Raw genomic sequence first — 20,402 nt, forward strand, 5'->3', positions numbered from 1 at the left:
ATACACTGTGAAAAAACTAACAAGCAAGCCAGAACAGTATCCCCCTTCGTAGTGGCTAGGTCCTTAACCGAAACTCTCGGTGCCGGGTACAAGGTTACCAAAATGGCCAGTGGAGATCTACTCCTTGAAATACATGAACAAAACCAATTCGATAAACTGAACACCCTCACAACGTTTGGAGACACACCCATCAGTATTACGCCACACAGGTCCATGAACTCATCTCGCGGGGTCGTATCAGACGTAGATTTGCTTGAGCTGACGGAAGCTGAACTTCTGGAAGGATGGAAGAGCCAGAACGTGACAAACGTACAGCGTATTAAGATCAGAAGAGATCAAAAGGAAATCCCAACCAAACACTTAGTACTGACCTTTGCTTCGAGCGATTTGCCGGAAACTATTCAGACTGGGTACACAAAGACATCCGTGAGACCATATATTCCCAACCCCCGCCGTTGCTTCCAATGCCAGAAATATGGCCATGGCTCCAAAACGTGTCGTGGTCGCCAGACTTGTGCACAATGTGGAGTTCTAGGCCACGTGTCTGAGAACTGCAAACAACCACCACACTGTGTAAACTGCGAAGGAAACCATGCCGCATATTCACGCTCCTGCACATACTGGAAAAAAGAAAAAGAAATAATTACGTTGAAGGTGAAGGAAAACATTACATTTAAGGAAGCACGGCGAAGAGTCGCTCCATTCTATGGAGCTACATACGCTGATGCAGCGCGTCAGGGGGCACCGCCGCACCAGCCCTCGCCACTCCCTCGGCCCGCGCATACCGAGCCGGTGGTTGTGGCACCTGCCCCCAAGGCGGCTGTAGCCCAGGCTACACCGCCTACTCCCAAACAGAGACCGGAGACTCCAGAGTCCTCCAGTCTCAAGGCCTCACCTCCGCAGGTGAGGCCCGAAATTCGAACTAGCAGCCCGCACGTGCGGGCATCCAGTGCCTCCGAGGAGGCAATGGATACGTCGGCACCCTTGGTGCCGAAAGAGCGGCGTGGCTCCTTGGAGCGCGCCAAGAAAACAAAAAAGCCGATAACAGGGCCTGGTGACGGCCCTGTTAAGTGAAGTCAAACTCTGTCTAAACAGCCACTCGCTTTTCGTACACACAGCACTATTTTACATTCACCATGAACACTCAAATTATACAATGGAACGTCAGGGGCCTTTTCAGAAACCTTGACGACATCCAAGAACTCTTACACGAATACTCACCAAAAGTGCTGTGTGTACAAGAAACACACCTTAATTCAAAGCACACAAATTTTCTCCGTAAATACGTTATATTCCGAAAGGACCGTGTTGATGCTATGACATCATCCGGAGGTGTTGCCATCATTGTGAATCAAGGAATTGCATGCACACACTTACAACTCCAAACATCCCTTGAGGCAGTGGCTGTTCGAGCAGTTCTTTTTGATAAACTGATCACAATCTGCACTATCTACATTCCTCCTAGCTATCAGCTGCAAAAACGTGATTTACACTCTTTAATTGATGAACTTCCGGAGCCCTATGTTCTCCTTGGAGACTTTAATGCGCATAGCAGGCTATGGGGTGACTCTCGGTATGACGCGCGAGGTCGACTGATTGAAGAGTTCCTTCTCTCCTCAAGCGCGTGTCTTCTAAATCGAAAAGACTCAACATATTATAATCTCGCCAATAACACCTACTCCTCCATAGACCTAAGCATAGTATCCCCATCTCTTGTGCCCCTACTGCAGTGGAAAGTCATCAGTAATCTGTACGGAAGTGACCACTTCCCCATAGTTTTGAGCACAAATACAGTAACTGAGTGTCCATCACGTGCTCCCAAGTGGCTCATAAACAGAGCCGACTGGGAACACTTTTATACCATCGCTCGTCTAGGTTGGAATGACATAAGTACTTTGAACATTGATGTTGCTGTCAACTACTTCACAGCATTTTTGATTGATGCTGCAACAAAATGCATCCCACAAACAAATGGACACCCTGGGAAACGGCGTGTGCCATGGTGGAACTCTGAATGCCGAAACGCGCGCAAACAGCAAAACAGAGCTTGGAGGCTGCTTCGGAACTCACCGACAGCCGAAAATCTTGACACCTTCAAGAAAATAAAGTCTCAAGGCAGGCGAACGCGTCGGCAGGCAAGAAGAGAAAGTTGGCAGAAGTTTTTGTCAGGGATCAATTCATACACACAGGAAGCTAAAGTGTGGAACATGGTCGGTAGGATAGCAGGAAAACAAGTACACACACTTCCACTCGTAAACACTCAGGGCGACACCTTGGAAGATCAGGCAAACTTCCTCGGTGCACACTTCGAACAGGTGTCCAGCTCATCCCACTATACTGACACTTTCCAAAAATACAGAACAAGAATAGAAAAGCAGAAACTCGAACACAAATGCACTGGATACGAGGCATATAATCAAGCGTTCAGTCTAGCTGAGCTCCGAACATCCCTAAACTCCTGCAGTACTTCTGCCCCAGGTTCTGACCGTGTCGTTTATGAAATGTTAAAAAACCTGCCGATCGAAACGCGAAAAACCTTACTTTGTTTGTACAATGCTATCTGGTGTTCTGGCACTATCCCTAACTCCTGGAAAGAGGCTATTATAATTCCCGTTTTGAAAGAGGGCAAGGACCCTTCCTTACCTTCCAGTTATAGGCCTATTGCACTCACAAGCTGCTTGTGCAAAATCTTTGAAAAAATGATAAACTGCAGACTTGTACACTTTCTTGAAATAAACAATTTGCTCGATCCATTTCAGTGCGGGTTTCGAGAAAGTAGATCCACCACAGACCACCTTGTTCGTATCGAGGCACAGATCAGGGACGCCTTCGTCCATAAACAATATTTTCTCTCTGTATTCCTCGATATCGAAAAGGCTTATGATACAACATGGCGTTTCGGAATTCTAAGAGACCTGTCCCACCTTGGCGTGCGCGGAAGAATGTTTCACATAATCGAAAGTTACCTGTCAAACCGGACATTCCGTGTCCGAGTGGGCACGGTTCTTTCCCAAACATTCGTCCAGGAAACAGGCGTGCCACAAGGTGGTGTACTTAGCTGCACACTTTTTCTCATCAAGATGAATTCCTTGCACTTGTCCATCCCTCGCAATATGTTCTATTGTACATATGTCGACGACGTTCAGCTTGGCTTCAAGTCATGCAACTTGGCCATGTGTGAGCGGCAGGTTCAGCTTGGTTTAAATAAGGTCTCCAAATGGGCAGATGAAAACGGATTTCGACTTAACCCACAAAAAAGCACATGTGTCTTGTTCTCTCGAAAGAGAGGCATGCACTCGGAACCCGACATTCAACTGAACGGGCAACAACTGTCCGTCAAAGCCGAGCATAAATTCTTAGGCTTAATCTTGGACAACAAGTTGACCTTCGTACCCCACATAAAGTATTTAAAAACAAAATGTTTAAAAGCCATGAATGTTATAAAAGTGTTGTCACGTACTACGTGGGGTAGTGACAGGAAATGCCTCATGAACCTGTATAGAAGCCTTATTCGCACCCGCTTAGATTATGGGGCCATTGTTTATCAGTCAGCGACTCAAAGTGCTTTGAATATGCTGGATCCCGTGCACCATTCGGGCATCCGCCTTTCTACGGGTGCTTTTCGCACCAGCCCCGTAGAAAGCCTTTACGTTGAGTCAAATGAGTGGTCCCTTCATCTGCAAAGAACCTACATGTCCTTTATATATTTCCTTAAGGTGAAAGCAGACAAGAGGCACCCCTCATACTCTACTATTAATGACTTATCGAGCTCCATTCTTTTTCAAAACAGGCCTTCAATGAGGCAGCCCTTCTCAGTTCGCCTGAAGGGTCTAGCTGAAGAAACTGCAGTATCACTTGAACACAGTTTAATGGCTCCTGTTGCATACCCGCCACCGTGGCAGTGGCAGACTATAGATTGCGATGTGTCTTTTTTAGAAGTTACAAAACATGCGCCTATTGCCCATATTCGAACATACTTCTTGGAACTTCAATACAAATACACACGTCCTGAGTTTTTCACAGATGCCTCTAAGTCTAACTCTTCTGTGTCCTACGCTGCTGTTGGCCCTTCCTTTTCGGATGCTGGCCCTCTACATCCAGGCACAAGTATCTTCACAGCGGAAGCTTACGCGATACTTGTGGCAGCTAAACACATCAAACAATCACAAATACAAAAAGCAGTAATTTATACAGACTCCCTCAGTGTGGTAACGGCTCTGCACAGTCTTAAAAAACAAAAAAACCCTGTCCTCGTTTCACTTTACTCCATTTTATGCACCCTCTACACACTCAACAGACATGTTGTTGTGTGCTGGGTGCCAGGGCACCGTGAGATTCAAGGCAACGTGATGGCGGATCAGCTTGCTGCATCCGCCCACGAAAGCACCGCCGTTACACCGACATCAATCCCGGTCCTTGATCTTAAGCCGTCTCTCAAACGAAAACTCAGGGACTACTGGCAGAGCAAGTGGGATACACACACACAAAACAAACTACACGTTATCAAGCCACACCTTGGCCATTGGCCACCAGTATCAAAATCGCGTCTAACAGAGGTAACACTAACAAGACTCAGGATAGGACACACATACACGACACACACACACCTTTTGTCTGGTGGCAATCCACCATTGTGTGACAGATGTGGGGAATACTTAACCGTCCTTCACATGTTAATTCAGTGTAAACACTTAGAAACTCTTAGAAAACAACATTTTCCAATACTCTACCGACAACATATACCTTTACACCCTGCAATGTTTGTCGGTAGGGAACCACTTTTTAGTCATAATTCATTGTTAGCGTTTTTAAAAGAAATTCACAGCTTTCATGTTATATACCCGGGCATACCGTAGCGGGACCTCTCCAGAGAGGTTTTTGCTGCGGTGGCTACACAAAAAAGCACATGCCTCACGGCCCTTGGACGCAAGGGTTTGAACGAGTGAGGCACTTGTGCTATTGCCATACATATCCACCATCGTCTTTTATAATCACCAACTTTTGTCATCTGTTCACATCACACACACCTTTCACAGCATGGTCATGATTTTATTACCTGTATGTTTTTACCCGCCTTACTGCGAGGAATTTTATGGCCCTTATACAGCCGCTTATCACAATCATTGTCCATATTTTTTAGTAAGATGAACTGGCGCTCTTTGGCCGTGAATCGGCCCTTGCGCCATAAAACATCAAACATCATCATCATCTAAACCAGTCACGACGACGGGTTCCCCTCTCTGTAAGGAAGAAGGGTCGCGGGGTCGCACGAAAGTTTAAAACCAGCTGAAACCGATGTTCAAACACCTGTAACTTCCTTAATATGGCACGTATTTGCCAAATTCATGCGGCAGCATGTTCACAAATCAAAAGTGCACATGTTTCCCTTTTCAACAAATTTCGGACCTTGTCGTTTTTTACTGGCCCCCTTTAAAGATCACTTAGATGATATTCTACTCTAAGAAGGAGAAGTTTGTAAACAGGGTAGGTGCCCCTCTTTACAAATTTCTCAATGCCAGCTTCCATCTTTACTTTCCTGCCTTTTCTTTGGATTTCTACTCATGAGAGCCACATTCTTACGGTTTACAAACCAAGGATGCTTATTTAAGAATTTTACATTATGAGTAATTTCTTTGTAAAATTCCAAACCTTGATGTGGAATGTGTTGTAGTGACGGTTTAGCATCTATGGCATTGCTTTGCTGTGCGAGAGAGTGCAAGTTCGGCTCCCGGCCTCAGTATTGGAATTCCAAAACAAAGTCCCAAAAATGCTTGTGTACTTGGTGTGAGGTTCATGTTAAGCAATTCATTGTGTTAAAATTTATCGTGGTCTGTCACTGCAGAGTGCCTAATAACCATACCTTGCTTTTGGCACGCAATATCCTAAAGTTTATTCTTCTGCTTCAGTAACAAGAATAGCCATTCAATGAAAAGATGTGGATTTCTCTCTTCTCTTTTTTTTCTAAACAATAGTTACAACTTAAATGTCAGCATGGTTTCCCACACACCTGGCTGCTTATTAGCAAGTGCCTATTTACAGCTAATTAGCTGTGAATTCTATTCCCAGCCACTGCACTGGCTGGATTGATAATGTGGGGGTAGATGTAGGCATCATCAACATTTCATTAACTTATTGTTTCATAATAATCTTGACTTAAGTCCGCAGCTATCATTCCTGTAAATGCCTGCAACAATTTCCAAGCTATGATTGTACGTTTGTGTTTGTGCTCTCAAAGATTGCTTACTCAAGAGGAGGCAGCCGAGAGGTTCGAAGATGAAGACAAGAATGGTGATGGAAAAGTCACGTGGGATGAGCACGTCAGCGAAGCCTTTGGATCACCGCAGAAAATTTCAGACAGCGACACCGAAGATAATGACTTGAGGGTACGTGACTCGTTTTCTTTCTATTTTTTCTTTTTGCCATTAAAAGCAAAGATTGATATCTTCTTGTCAATGCAGCCACAGGAATTTTATGCGTTTGCAGATGGAAGCGCTTCTTGACTGAATTAAAAGTGGGCGAGAAATGAATCTTCATTGAGGAAAAGCTGGCAATAAATTTATTGGACTGTGGTAGCAAGGAATTGCCAAAGGTCTTGTGCGAACTGGAAGTTGCAATTGAACGTGCGCTTGCGTATGTTATGGAAGTACTTACTTCGGACAAAGGTTATGCTGAGAAGTTTCTGAATCGAGCAGAATCAGACAGATATATGGGGTTTAACATCCCAAAACCACTAAGGGTAATGAGAGAAGCCGTAGTGGAGGGCTCCGGAATTTTCGACCACCTGGGGTTCTTTATCGGGCGGAATCAGCTACTCCAGCGTCACTCAGTTTAACGTACAGGGAGCACATGCCTGCCGTGCTTTAATTTCAATGTTGTCCGCTGTTTGCAAAAATAAATGGTCATTAATAAAACCTAGCAACTCCCTCTGGCTACGCGAATGTCGGTGGGCAATTCAACTACAAAACCGGTCGTATCCAAAACAGTTGTCCCATTTAACCTGCAGTTCTGCTTAAGAGACTTCCTTTTCCGTGTACGAGATACTATAAATACAAGGTCTTTTTTTTGAGGAGGCTATAAAAACTATGTTATTTAGCATTTGTTTGAATTCAGGAAATACTCGGTAATCAATGTAAGACTAATATTTAAAAAATTTTTGTAGCATTTGATTGCATTAACACTATTTTAATGCCTCAGTATGCATCTACTCTTATTTTTCTGAGATTTGCATATGCGTTGACCAATGTAAGGCAGGGACAAACGCTTGCAAAGTGTCTGGCATTCAAAGCAGCACTTTAGTTGAGAATGAGCCACGTATCCCTGTGCATGTCAGCCTTCAGAGTTTCCGCATTGTTTTGTGCTATCTCCGCATTGAGGCACACTTTGCACCTCATCTTGTTTCTGACAGAAAGCTGCTAACAATAGCCTGCTTGTTTTATTTATTTTTTATTTTTTTCATAGTGCAGCCGTTATTCTTTATTAAGTGCAGCAACTGCCTGAATACCCTTTCGGGTAGAGTTATCGCTTTCCCGACACCTGAAACAATCGCATATGTTGCTTCACTAACTTTGCATATGTGGCGGCCCTTTGATTTCAGAACTTAAAGCACGTAACAGTATTACAAAACCCCAGCCAGTCTCTGCCAAGTCTTGTCGATTCTGTAAGAAGAAGCCAGAAGCAAGTGTGTACTGTTCGTGCTTTTGCTGCAGGATTTTACATTGCGTATCGCTGACTGCTTTTGTCCTCATTAACGACTGCTGAAACGAATGTCACTGTCCGTGAGTTTGGGCACCCTTGCCTTCACTTTATCGCTGGCTTCATATTATTTATTTGTAATGATTAGGGCTAGCTCTTGGCAGAGCAGTAAAAAAGAACTTGGAAATACCACTCTCATGCAGGCTATGTGCATGTGTAGTGGCATTAAAATTGACAGTGTACACATAGATCAACGAGGTATAGGTGTACAGATACAGCACATTAGTCTTGTGTAAGCAAGTGAGCTGCAAAAACTTTCCCGAAAGCAAGAAATTCTTGAAATTATGCAAGAATGGGCTTGTTGTAGGTGAAGCATTGTGAAAACTTGTGTTGTACGAAAAAGACGCAGACTAAGAAAGACGACGAGATGATGGGCTGTTCCGTCGTATGTCCCGTCGCCACTGTTCCATCGTATTTATTTTATTAGTCCGTGCCTTTTTTGTGCACCACAAGTTTTCACAAAAATTCGGTTGTTGATAGACAGTGTGAATATTGAGAAGCTCCTGCACAAATTTTTTTTGTTTGGTGCATTAGTGTATGTGACACAAGGGTTTGAATAGAAAAAAAAAAAGAAACCTCAGTTAGAAATATATTTGAGTATTGACTGGAAGTGCAATGCCCACATTGCATAGAAAAATATCTGAGGTAAAGTGGAAACGCTTGAGTCATATCTACTAACAGATGTGAATGCTGTTTGCTTACGACTTGTGACAAGAAGATTAGGCAGATACCAGCCTTGTAACTTCTTCATGCCTCAGTTTGTGTGTACTAACCATGTATGGGCAATTGAGCCAAAGTTGCTGTTAACCTTTTGAAGGCATGCCTATTTAAAGACACCGTTGATGCAAAATGCATCTTCTCTTTCAGCTGCTCGAAGAAGATGATCGTTATTTCAAAGCAGCGGATGCCAATGGAGATGGCGTGCTCGACAAGAATGAATTTCCCAAGTTCTCTCATCCATCGGAGTTCCCGGAAATGCAGGAGGTAACTGAGCCACTTGCACGCTTTCTCGCTCAATGCCCCTCTCTTTTTTTCCTGTTTTCCAACCATACAATTCGCCATCCTGTTTTCCACCCATTCAATTTGCCAGGCTGTTGCTAGCCAAGCAGATTTTGAAATTGGCACTATCACAGAATTTTCATATATAAAACTCATAAAATTGGCTCCATCAGTTAAATATCTTGCTTATGCACTCGGAGTTCGCACTTTCTTGTCAGAATCAGGACACTGGCTTTGCCATTAATTAGTCAGAAGCATAATGTTAATATTGTTAATGGGTATGTTCTCACAGCAGATTAATAATTAGAATAACTGGGGGTATTTTACATCCAAAAACTATGATCCGACTGTGTGGGATGTCGAACATCTGCTACTTTTTAACGTGCACCTTAGTCTAAGTACACGGGCCTTTAGTATGTCCCCTCCATGAAAATGCAGCCACCACAGCCAGGATTCGATACTGCAACCTTCGGGTCGCCGGACAAGCACCATAAACACTGCATCACCGTGGTGGATCCCAGTACATTAAGTCATTCCGAAAGCGTAGCCATAACCGAACCATTGCGACGATTAGTACTTAGTTATCAGTGTTATTTGCCCCGACAGCCGATGTGTAAAGAATGTTTTCCAGAGCACAAGCCAGTGCAACAAGCTGAGCATAAATAGAATGGAAACTGTTCATGTGTCGATTTTAGTTACTGTCATGAGCATTATCAGTGGTTTCGGAGAATGGCACTGGGGCACTGCAGTCTTCTAATGTCAGAGAACATGCGTGACTGTGCATTGGCCAGCTCTTGTGAACTGTACATAAACTTTCCCGCATTAGTGGCCACCCATGAGCATCGTATAAAAAAAGGAGGAGTTCTTCCTTTTTGAGAAATATGTGTGAAAGTGCCTGACCTACTATTTTTCTTCCTTTCTACCGCTATGTGCTCTGCTTTCTTCGTTTTCCTTCTTCCATCTCGGGAAAAACACTCACGTGCTTTGCAGCATAATGCCTTTGTTGCTACAGGCAACCACTGTCATGTTTGGATCAACAAAATGGAACGATAAAGGGGCGTAATCTGAATGTGGCAACGTGAAACTACAGGTGACCTTGACAAAAGATGAGATTGCCCTATCGGATATTGCCTGCTGCCATCAAGCCCATGATTATTAAGAGCACGTATATCAATTATTGGAAAATGGTGCATACATTTACGCGTGTGACCAGTGCGACTTCGAGGGCTCAATTCACGTAGCTTCACATTTCTGTACACCCACGAGCACCAGGTTTTTTCGAAAACCATGCTGCCGCCGAAAATCCAACTCCTAGAAGCTTCGCTTGAAAAGGGAGGTTTGTAGCTGTCTATTTACAGACGCATAACATCATATAAGCATGGCATGTTTTATGCATGTGTGCTGCCAGGTCTAAGCTTACGAGCTCAGAGGTGACCAAAACACAAGGATTTAAAGCAAACCCGTCTATTCCTTCATCACAATGCAGACCTGCTGCATGTAATGAAAAAGTGAGATCCAAAACTTAAGTACTGTGGCTTCGAATGCTGTTGTAGCTCTACTTGTTTAGAATATATGCCCATATTTTTTACTGTTATGAAGTGCTTTCCATACCTTTCCGAATTTCAACTTCTCTTGTTATTATTACGCGGCCACTCAGATGCCGACGCACGGCTGTGTCGCTTTTGTAAAACGCAACCCTTATCCCGGAGGCAGTAGTTTCAGTGCATCTCAGTCCAGACTGCTTGACCTCAAAGAAGTGAATAAACTAATTCATTGCAAGTAAACAAATAAAAAACCAGTACAAGGTGCATAGTAACATACATGAGATGTATATAGCAAAGCACTGGGAATAATCAAACGCCTTTGGGGATAATTAGCTACTGCAATACGTGTAGACATGTCCCAACTGTACTTTCAAACAACACCCGTGAAAGAAAAAGTTTGTTGCATTATCAGAGAAATTTGCACAAAAAGCCTATTTAAAAAAGCTACTCTAAAAATCCGACCAAGTGGCCCCCCCCCCCTCCCCAGCTTGTCGAGATTACTTGCAAAGCAGAGGGGGTGCTTTCGTAGATGGCAGCAGCAAAGTTTTCCCACCAGGAAAGCCGAGTGCCCGTGAACTTCCTCAAAAGTTTTCTGCCTCTCGTTTGGGATGCGGCACATCACATTGATGACTTGAGAGACAAAAAAAGCACTAAGGCGGTGCCATTAGACGGCGGCAAGCATGACATGCTCACACCTTCTGTGATAAGCCGATGCTTATTCAACAGATCAGGACAACAGACAGATCTCGAAGGCCCTGCTTTTTTTTTTTTTAACTAGTATGTCCACTATGATTAGAATATGTCATGGATACCATCCTTGAAATGTAAATGTGTATCTCAAAGGCCACGCTTTCACTTGCAAGGACCTAACAATCCTGCATGCCGTGTCCTAACTTCATTATGGCACTTAGAGACTGGGATTCTGATCAGGATTGTATTTGATTCAAGCTGGTTAGTGTCACCCAGATACAGTGCGCAATCAAGGTGCAAATCAGGGAGAGGGAACACTTTTTCCGAACGGCCCAGAAATTTAAAGAAATAAAATCGAAGGGGACTCTGGCTCCGAATTTTATGGTAGCTCACGATGTAATTGACAGCGCACGTTTAGTCAGTTCTGCTGCTTAGATCACACTGACAGCATGTTCCGCTTTCTCCAGACGTTGTACGAAGAGACTATGAAGCGCAAGGATGTGAACAAGGATGGCTACCTGAGCCTTGAAGAGTTCACAACTGAAGACCCAGACAAGCCTCTCAGCAACGAGCAGTACCTAGCTGAAAAGGAGCGGTTCGAAGTGGACTATGACAAGAACGGGGACAGAAAGCTCGACAAGGAGGAAACCCTCAACTGGCTGCTACCAGGAAACGAGTAAGCACTGCCATTTTTTCTGTCTGCTTTTCTTTATTATTATTACTGCTGCAGCTCTAAAAAGCTTGGAGCTGGGTCCGTGGTGGGCTACCCACCTATTATGCTGTCCCTGTCCTGATGCCGCCATCGTTCTTGTGTAGTTACTGTGTTGCTTTCAGGCTAATTTCTTATCCATATACACTTGTCGACTAATACATTGAACTGGAAGGGAACTGTGAAATAATCTGAAATATTCAAATCGTCTAAAAAAAAGACAATGATATCTGCAAGAGGCTGATGGAGGGAAAGAAGATGTAGTGTATTCACGGATTGCAACTTTCAAGAATTCGGTAAACTTTGAAACAAACTCACATCTACAGGTGAGAGCACTCTTGGCAGTGCGAAGCATCTTACCTCGCAACATAACTCTTTCAGGAACACACTAAACTTTCAACACAGCCTCTTTAGCTTCTATTGTGCTCGTCGGGATGGAAAAAGTGAGGAAGCAATTGCAGCATGCAACAGATCGCTGTAACTCCAATCGTTCTTAATGGATTCTAAGAATTCTTGCTGCAGCCGATTCTTGAGTCATTAAACTCCTTTAATGAAGCCATTTGATGGTTACTTGGAAAAGTGTTGCAGGCCCCTTTTTAAGAAAATTTTAGTTATGGACTGAAAGCTGTTATCTGAGCGATAGAGAGCATTGTAGCCCTGAAATTTCCAAATTCCCCCATCGAAAGCAGGGGAAGAAATATTTCAAAGTGGCGTGCAGCCTTAGTTTAGGGTGGGGAGCTTTGCACCGTTGCCCTGTCTAGCCTTCACCAGCCAAACTTCTTCGCTGTACACTGTCATACTAGAGCCAGATAATAATGTGTGCATCAGCACATCACAGATACGTCACGATACTCTGCAGAGTTTTTGCTGTGGCAAAATGTTTGACGTTCTCCTCACATGTCGCTCTGGTTGCAGACGAGAAGGTCATCGCGACTCTTTTTGGTGCGCAATGCAGTGCCTCCGTTTACATAACACACCTGGTGTGACATACGTCATCGCCCTTTCTTGGAGCATGACACTCACAAGGAAAAGAGCAGACAATGTTCAATTTGAAAGTCTTCCGCAATGCCTAGTGATGTAGTGCTTGGCAGACACAATCGTGAGTGCACAGTGCAAGCGTTGTGCTTGTCTGCTCAAAATAGCCAAACTTGACAAGAGGCCCTTGAAAAGATAAGGGTCCAACATGCTGTGATTGCCAAATGATCTCATAGCTTGCTACAGTCATTGTTCGCCACTTTCCTCGTTGTTTTAAGTGCAGATGTCATGGATCTGGTTGGCAACTTGTAAAACCGCTTAAGAGGTTTGTGTCACCTCTGAACACATAGCTTAACCAGCACTGGGCACAACTAGCAACGCTGTCACAAAAAATGTTACTTCAAAAGGCCCCTGACACCAAATTTGGAAACTCGAGATATATGTGTTGTTTGATGGTCCTGCATGCGGGGCCACTTCTGACTGATTATATTAGTGATGAGCGTTACCTATAAGATATTTTAATTTGGTTTTAAAGTAAGGGTACATATTCATCTGAATATACAGGTGCAATCGACATTTTCTGTGTTTTGACGTAGATGTAGACAGCGACCCCCTTGTGACATTTAAGAGGTCAAGCAAGGATTGTTGTCATCAAAGAGCATTTGCGAGTGTGCACAATACCCAGACTGGCACAGGACAAGGGCTATTATTCGTCACCCCTCTCCCTTTGTTGTCTGGCTGCTCTCAAGGTGGTTTTGGCTGCTTACAACAGGAATGCTCTCTTTTTTCTGAGGGGGTAGCCCTCAAATCACCTGCATCGTTTCATTCTTCACTACTCGTGGGTCCACCTATTTGAAAACGGCGCACACAGCGTCACCAAAGCTTGAGCGCACGCGCTGCCCCTGTGTGGGGCGCTCATTTCTTATGGTATTGAGGCAAGCGTATCAAACCAACGCAATATTTTTCTGAAGTAACGATACTATTTGGAATTAAAGATGCTAGCATTAAATATACGATGCATTAGAGCATTTACAATTCAATTTCAGCATTACCATACGCAAAGTTACAAACCGCTGTAAAAAAGTCGCAAACAAAACTTCCGCTGTCAGGGGTCTCTTTATGCCTGCGTTCCTGGATTTAGCCCGTTCCAGCTAAAGATTGGGTCTGCAAATTAATAGGCATGAAACTAAAGTAATGTGAAACAGTCTCAGCTGAGAACAGCGCTTTGCGATAGGTGGTGAGACACTGGAAGTTGTAAAGGAAAATCTCTACTTAGGACTGGTAGTAACCGCGAAGCCGAACCATAAGAGCAAAATAACTACAAAAATAAAGATGAGGCGGAGCACATTCGGCAAGCATTCTCAGATCATGAATGGTAATCTGCCACTAACCCTGAAGAGGAAGATATATTACAGCTGCATCTTGCCAGTACTTACCTACAGAGCAGAAACCTGGAGACTTACAAAGAGGATTCAGCTTAATTTGAGAACGATGCGGAGAAGGATCGAAAGAAAGTGTGTAACTTTAAGAGACAAGAAGAGAGCAGAGTGGGTCAGGGAACAAACCGGGGTTAAAAATATCATAGTTGAAATCAAGAAGGCATGAGCCGGGCACGTAGGCAGGATAACCGCTTGTCATCGAGGGCAAGTTACTGGATTCCCACAGAAGGCAAACGCAGGAAGGGGAAACATAAGATTAGGTGGGCAGAGGAGATTAAAGGAGCCGTGACACAAAATTTCAAACTCGAGGTATGGCCTTCACTCGATAGTTTGGTGTGCAAAAGATGCCTCCATTATGTAAAATTTATTTTATTTTTAGGGCAAACAGTGAACGAAAGCTCAACAGGCACTCGGCACTCTGCAACTGAAAGTAGTGCGACGTGTGCAGCGGTTTACCAAGCCCCGCCCCAGATGTTGAGTGACAATGGTCGAGTAACAACGACGTCAGTGATCTCAGTCTTGTTATCGTGATGCCTACTGGCGATGTCGCCTGGCAGTGGCTTCAATACAGTTGTATTCATTGTGTTGGTTCGCCTAAAAATCCTGAGTATTTGTCGTACCATAAGGCAGCAATGCTTCGGATGATTTGTCCTGTACTATTCAGTGTGCGATAATTTCGAGCACCGTTTTCAACCACACCACGTGCAAACATGTCATAAAATAGCTGAATGTGGCTGACACTAAAGGCATTTCACATACCCCAAGAAGGAATGTTTTTGTCGTGGAGAGCTCCTACGTTTGGTTGTAAAAGCTTGCAGGTAGGACTGTACTGTGCATGCAATGTACACCTCTCACTGTGTATCCACGGTGCATTGAATGTTAATCTCACAAAAACACACTGCACCAAAAAAAAGGGGGGGGGGGGGAGTAGTGATTTTAAAAGAGTGATTTTTAAAAGAGTGATTTTTAAAAGAGTGATTTAAAAGAGAACACCTTTACAGTTGTTCACAAGGGAATGGAGAGGGAGGGATTAAAAGAGATACAGAGAAAACTAAATATTTTGATACTGTTAGAGAACTTCTCGGACAAGACAACCGGCAGCTGCGAAATGTACTGAGCGTGTGCCGCACCTCAATAAAGGAGATGCTGACCATGCTGTTTTAAATATTCTGACAGCGACATGGGCAAGATGTGCTAGCACAGATACCTGGCTGCGGACGACGTGCACACAGCGTCGACAGCATATATGTGTGCGTAGGGGATTAATAAAATGCAAGCTTGGCATAGTGGAAGAATCAGCAGATGTAAATGAAATTAAGCGGTGAGGAGGCATTTCACCTTCATGGCAACTGATCATTTGTGTCGAATAAATCATTTGTTCCTGTTAACCTCTGAACGGCTTGTTTTTTGTGAACAGGTTAAGAGCCCCTGTCCTCTCCACATTTCGTCGTGATCTGTGTTCTTGTGAGGCAGTATGGCCAATGCTGGTGTCTCCAGGTGCTTTCTCATCGCTTCTCGGATCGGCCTGGATTTTAAAACCATTGCTTTGCAAGCCCCGCCGCGGTAGTCTAGTGGCTAAGGTACTCGGCTGCTGACCCGCAGGTCGCGGGTTCGAATTCCGGCTGTGACGGCTGCATTTCCGATCGAGGCGGAAATGTTGTAGGCCCGTGTGCTCAGATTTGGGCGCACGTTAAAAAACCCCAGGTGGTCGAAATTTCCGGAGCCTTCCACTATGGCGCCTCTCATAATCATATGGTGGTTTTGGGATGTTAAACCCCATATATCAATCAATCAATGCTTTGCTTGATCGAAGTGAAAATGATACAAATCTTGGCAAACACATTGTCAGTGCTAAGCACGAGACGCTCGGCCCGGACTGTCGCTGATTTCTCTAGCTAGGCCTACGCTCTTACCTGGTCTCGAATATCAGTTTTGACTGTCTCAGTTCTTTATTACAATTGGTGGAGTTTGCGGGGTCTCCTTGCAATGCTGGAGTTGCGAAGCCGGACTCTCTACCTGCTGTCATGACCACTGCATCTGCCACAAGCCCTCCTCCTATGGCTTCCCAGGCCATCGTGTGCTCCGGCGCGGTCCGTCAGCGGGATCCTCCCATATTCAGCGGCACTGACGATCACGACGTCAACGACTGGCTGGCTACTTACGAACTCGTGAGTGTCTTGAACAAATGGGATGAAGCCACGAGACTGGCCACTGTCGGCATTTACCACAGTGGCAGTGCCCACTTATGGCTTCGGAACCATGAGACCGACGTTCCCACCTGGACAGCATTCAAGGCAAAGTTCAGTGAAGTCTTCGGTCGTCCTTCTGTCCGCAAACTTCGTGCGGAGCAGCGCCTTCAGTCGAGATCTCAACTGCCTGGTGAGAACTTTACAAGTTACATAGAAGACATCATTGACTTGTGCAAGCGCGTCGATGTGAACATGACAGAGGTGGACCGCATCAAGCATATTTTTAAGGGTATTGACGAGGACGCCTTCCAGATGCTCATTTCAAAAAGCCCTGCTACTGTCGCCCAAGTTACTGAGCTCTGCCAAAGCTATTATGAGCTCCGCCGGCAACGTCTCGTCACCCGCCGTGCGGTCCCACATCAGGAATCGATGTCCGGCTTAACTCGCTCGCAAGATCCCGTCCTCCTCTCGCAGATCAAAGATTTTGTGCGCGAAGAAGTTGCCCGCCAACTCTCGCTCATCTCTGGCCTACCGGAGGGCAGTGTGCCGCTTAGCCCTACTCTATGGACTATTATACGAGATCAAGTGTCTAAGGTCCTTCCTCCGCAACTGGTGCCACCAGTAAATGCACCATTGACGTACGACGAAGCAGCAGCACGACCACGACCACAGACGTTCCAGGCGCCGCCTCCACTGCCTGCTCCTGTTTATGCCGCCCAGCCGCCACGACCTCCAGTTCGCCGAGTCCCTAATCTATGGCGCACTGCCGACAACCGACCGATCTGCTTTTCGCGTGGTCTACCTGGGCACGTCGCACGCCTGTGCCGCCGCCGCCCATTTCACTTACGTGAAAACCCACGTCCATATGAGAACGATTACACGTACACTCAATACACTCCAGACCCCGAATTGTACGCTCCTCGACCAAGCCACCGACCAGCTCCTGATTGCTGATCGCCTTCTCCGCGTCGACGCTCGCCCTCCCCGATGCGCCGACGCCCCCCTACAATCGACGCGGAAAACTAAATGACGCAGTTCCTGAGGCAAGAACTGCGTCGTCATCGCAAAGCACAAGCCCTCTTCGTTCGCCGCCGAATGTAATTAATGCCGTTCTTGAAGGTGTACCCGTACTTGCCCTGATTGATACTGGTGCCGCAATTTCTGTCATCGCCGAAAAAGTTTGCCGTTCATTTCGAAAAGCGACAATGCCTTACTTGGGTTCATGTCTTTGTACTGCCACAGCACAGCCTGTGGCTGTGTGTACTGCCAGATTTGTAATTCAAAGAGCGCCCTACACAGTGCAGTTTGTAGTACTCCCACACTGTTCTCATGACATCATTTTAGGTTGGGATTTTCTCTCCCATCACCAAGCCGTCATTGATTGCGGCCGTGCCGAAGTCGCCTTTTGTCCCCTTGGTGATGCGCTACCAGTGCACGATCGCCCTTCCTACGCGAAGTTGGTCATTAGTGACGACACCCAGATCCCTCCACGCGCTGCTGTCTTCGCACCTGTGTCGTGTTCCGCCGTCATTGACGCTACCGCATTCTTCACGCTTTCTGCTGCTTTCGTTCATCGCCACTTATCACCGCTCCCAACCGCTCTACTTACTCTTCAAGGTGGTGCGACCAACGTGCCTGTGGAGAATCCGTTCCTATTCACGATTACGCTGCTTCGAGGCAAATTTATCGGCTCGATAGAATCATTCGAAACCATCGCTACACTTGAGGTTCCTGATGAATCATCGGAAGTCAGCGCCCTTTCCTGCAGTTCCGTGAATGACCCTTCCACTACCGACATTTTCAACCGTGTCATCGACGAAGGCCTAAGCCCACAACAGAGGTGTGAGCTTTTGAGCCTCCTTGACAAGTTTCGGCCATCTTTTGACAGTCACAGCACTACTTTAGGTCGAACATCTACCGTATACCACCAGATCGACACAGGTAATCACCCACCACTACGGCAGCGACCATACCGTGTTTCGCCGACTGAATGCCGTGTCGTCGATGAACAAGTAGGTGACATGCTAAAGCGAGGCGTTGTTCAACTATCAAACAGTCCTTGGGCATCGCCGGTTGTTTTAGTTAAAAAGAAGGATTGCAACATACGCTTTTGCGTAAATTATTGTCGCCTAAAGAAAATAACACGAAAGGATGTTTATCCTTTGCCTCGAATCGATGATGCCCTCGACTCTTTACAAGGCGCAGAGTTCTTTTCCTCCCTTGATCTACGCTCTGGGTACTGGCAAGTGGCCATGAATCCGAATTATAGGCCAAAAACTGCCTTTGTTACACCAGACGGCTTATACGAATTTAACGTGATGCCATTCGGCCTATGCAATGCACCGGCAACATTTGAGCGCATGATGCACACTATCCTACGAGGCCTCAAATGGAACACAAGTTTGTGCTACTTAGACGATGTAGTAGTATTCTCGCCCGATTTTCCCACGCACCTTCGTCGCTTGGAACAGGTTGTACGCTGCCTCTCTGCAGCAGGCCTCCAACTCAACTAGAAGCGCGCAAGCTGACCATTCTCGGACACGTCGTGTCAAAGGATGGCGTTCTTCCTGACCCCGCTAAGCAACGTGCTGTTCGCGAGTTCCCGAGGCCCGCGTCTCTCAAGCAGCTGCGTAGTTTCATTGGGCTATGCTCATACTTTCGCCGCTTCGTCCGAGATTTCGCCTCGATCACGGCGCCTCTGACAGACCTACTTCAGGGAGACCGCAATCTATCTGCATGGTCTCCAGCCTGTGACAGTGCCTTTGCGAAGCTGCGTGAACTGCTTACAACACCACCCATACTGCGTCATTTCGATTCAAGCGCTCTCACAGAAATCCACACAGATGCTAGTGGTGTCGGTCTTGGCGCTGTACTCACCCAACGAAAGCCTGGGTACCAAGAATATGTTGTTGTATACGTGAGCCGCACTCTTACAAGAACAGAAGCAAATTATTCGGTAACTGAGAAAGAATGCCTAGCGATTATCTGTACGGCCGCCCTTTCGATGTTGTTACCGACCACCGCGCGCTCTTCTGGTTATCCTCCCTCAAAGATCCCTCAGGACGCTTGGCACGATGGGCTTTACGGCTCCAAGAGTACGACATCCTGTGTCATTTATCGCTCAGGCCAGAAACACGCTGATGCCGACGCTCTTTCGCGTTTGCCTGTTTCTACTGATATTGCGAGTGTCTCCATCCATGACAACTTCCTTCCACTATCAGGACCCATCAACATGGCTGCGGAGCAGCACAAAGATTCGTGGATTGCGTCTGTGATGGATTACCTATCTGAAACGCTCGCCCACCCGCCATCTCGAGCGCTACACCGACAAGCCTCTGACTTCGCCATTCGTGATGGAATACTTTATCGCCGCAACTACCACCCTGAAGGTCGCAAATGGCTACTCGTCATCTCCGTGCCAGGACATGTGCTGCTTTCCATGCCGATCCACAGTGTGTGCACGCCGGTTTGTTTAAAACGTACGCCAGGCTACGTTTTCGGTTTTGTTGGCGCGGCATGTACACATTCGTTCAAAAGTACATTCGGTCTTGCACAGAGTGCCAACGCCGCAAGCAAGATCCTAGCCGTCCTACTGCACCAATGCAGCCGTTACCGTGCCCACTGCGACCATTCGACCGGGTTGGAATAGACCTTTATGGTCCTCTACCATATACATCAGCTGGGAATCGCTGGATTATTGTAGCGATCGACCATCTCATGAGATATGCAGAAACGGCTGCTTTACCAGCCGCGACAGCACGTGACGTTGCGTCTTTTCTGCTGCAATGTTTTGTTCTGCGTCACGGCGCTCCGCGTGAACTTTTGAGCGACCGAGGCCGCGTCTTTCTCGCGGATGTTATTCAAAAACTTCTTGCAGAATGCCATGTGATTCAACGCTGTACTGCCGCATATCGCCCACAAACAAATATTCGGTTTCAACCGAACTCTTGGCGACATGCTTTCTATGTATGTCGCCTCCGACCACACCAACTGGGATTTTATCTTTCCCTGCGTAACGTGCACTTACAACACGGCACCTCAAGCGATGACAGGCTTTTCTCCCTTCTTTTTACGTTATGGTCGAGAACCATAATCTCCAATCGAC

At 45.9% G+C, this 20,402-nt stretch overlaps 2 protein-coding genes across 3 annotated transcripts in view; one reads left to right on the forward strand and one right to left on the reverse strand.

Annotated features, from left to right (window-relative positions):
- The window catches only part of LOC119164857 (trissin receptor-like), a 220,866-nt gene that overhangs the window by 184,749 nt on the left and 15,715 nt on the right, over nucleotides 1–20,402 (reverse strand). The gene's annotated exons all lie outside the window — the stretch shown is intronic.
- LOC119163472 (reticulocalbin-2) overlaps nucleotides 1–20,402 on the forward strand; it is a 32,891-nt gene that overhangs the window by 4,702 nt on the left and 7,787 nt on the right. The window contains exons 3-5 of the mRNA XM_037415477.2: nucleotides 6,236–6,383; nucleotides 8,620–8,736; nucleotides 11,453–11,661. Coding sequence (XP_037271374.2) covers nucleotides 6,236–6,383; nucleotides 8,620–8,736; nucleotides 11,453–11,661 — 474 coding nt within the window. The remainder of the gene's footprint in view (nucleotides 1–6,235; nucleotides 6,384–8,619; nucleotides 8,737–11,452; nucleotides 11,662–20,402) is intronic.

The sequence above is a fragment of the Rhipicephalus microplus genome, chromosome 9 (genome assembly GCF_043290135.1).
Source record: "Rhipicephalus microplus isolate Deutch F79 chromosome 9, USDA_Rmic, whole genome shotgun sequence".
Classification (NCBI taxonomy): domain Eukaryota; kingdom Metazoa; phylum Arthropoda; class Arachnida; order Ixodida; family Ixodidae; genus Rhipicephalus; species Rhipicephalus microplus.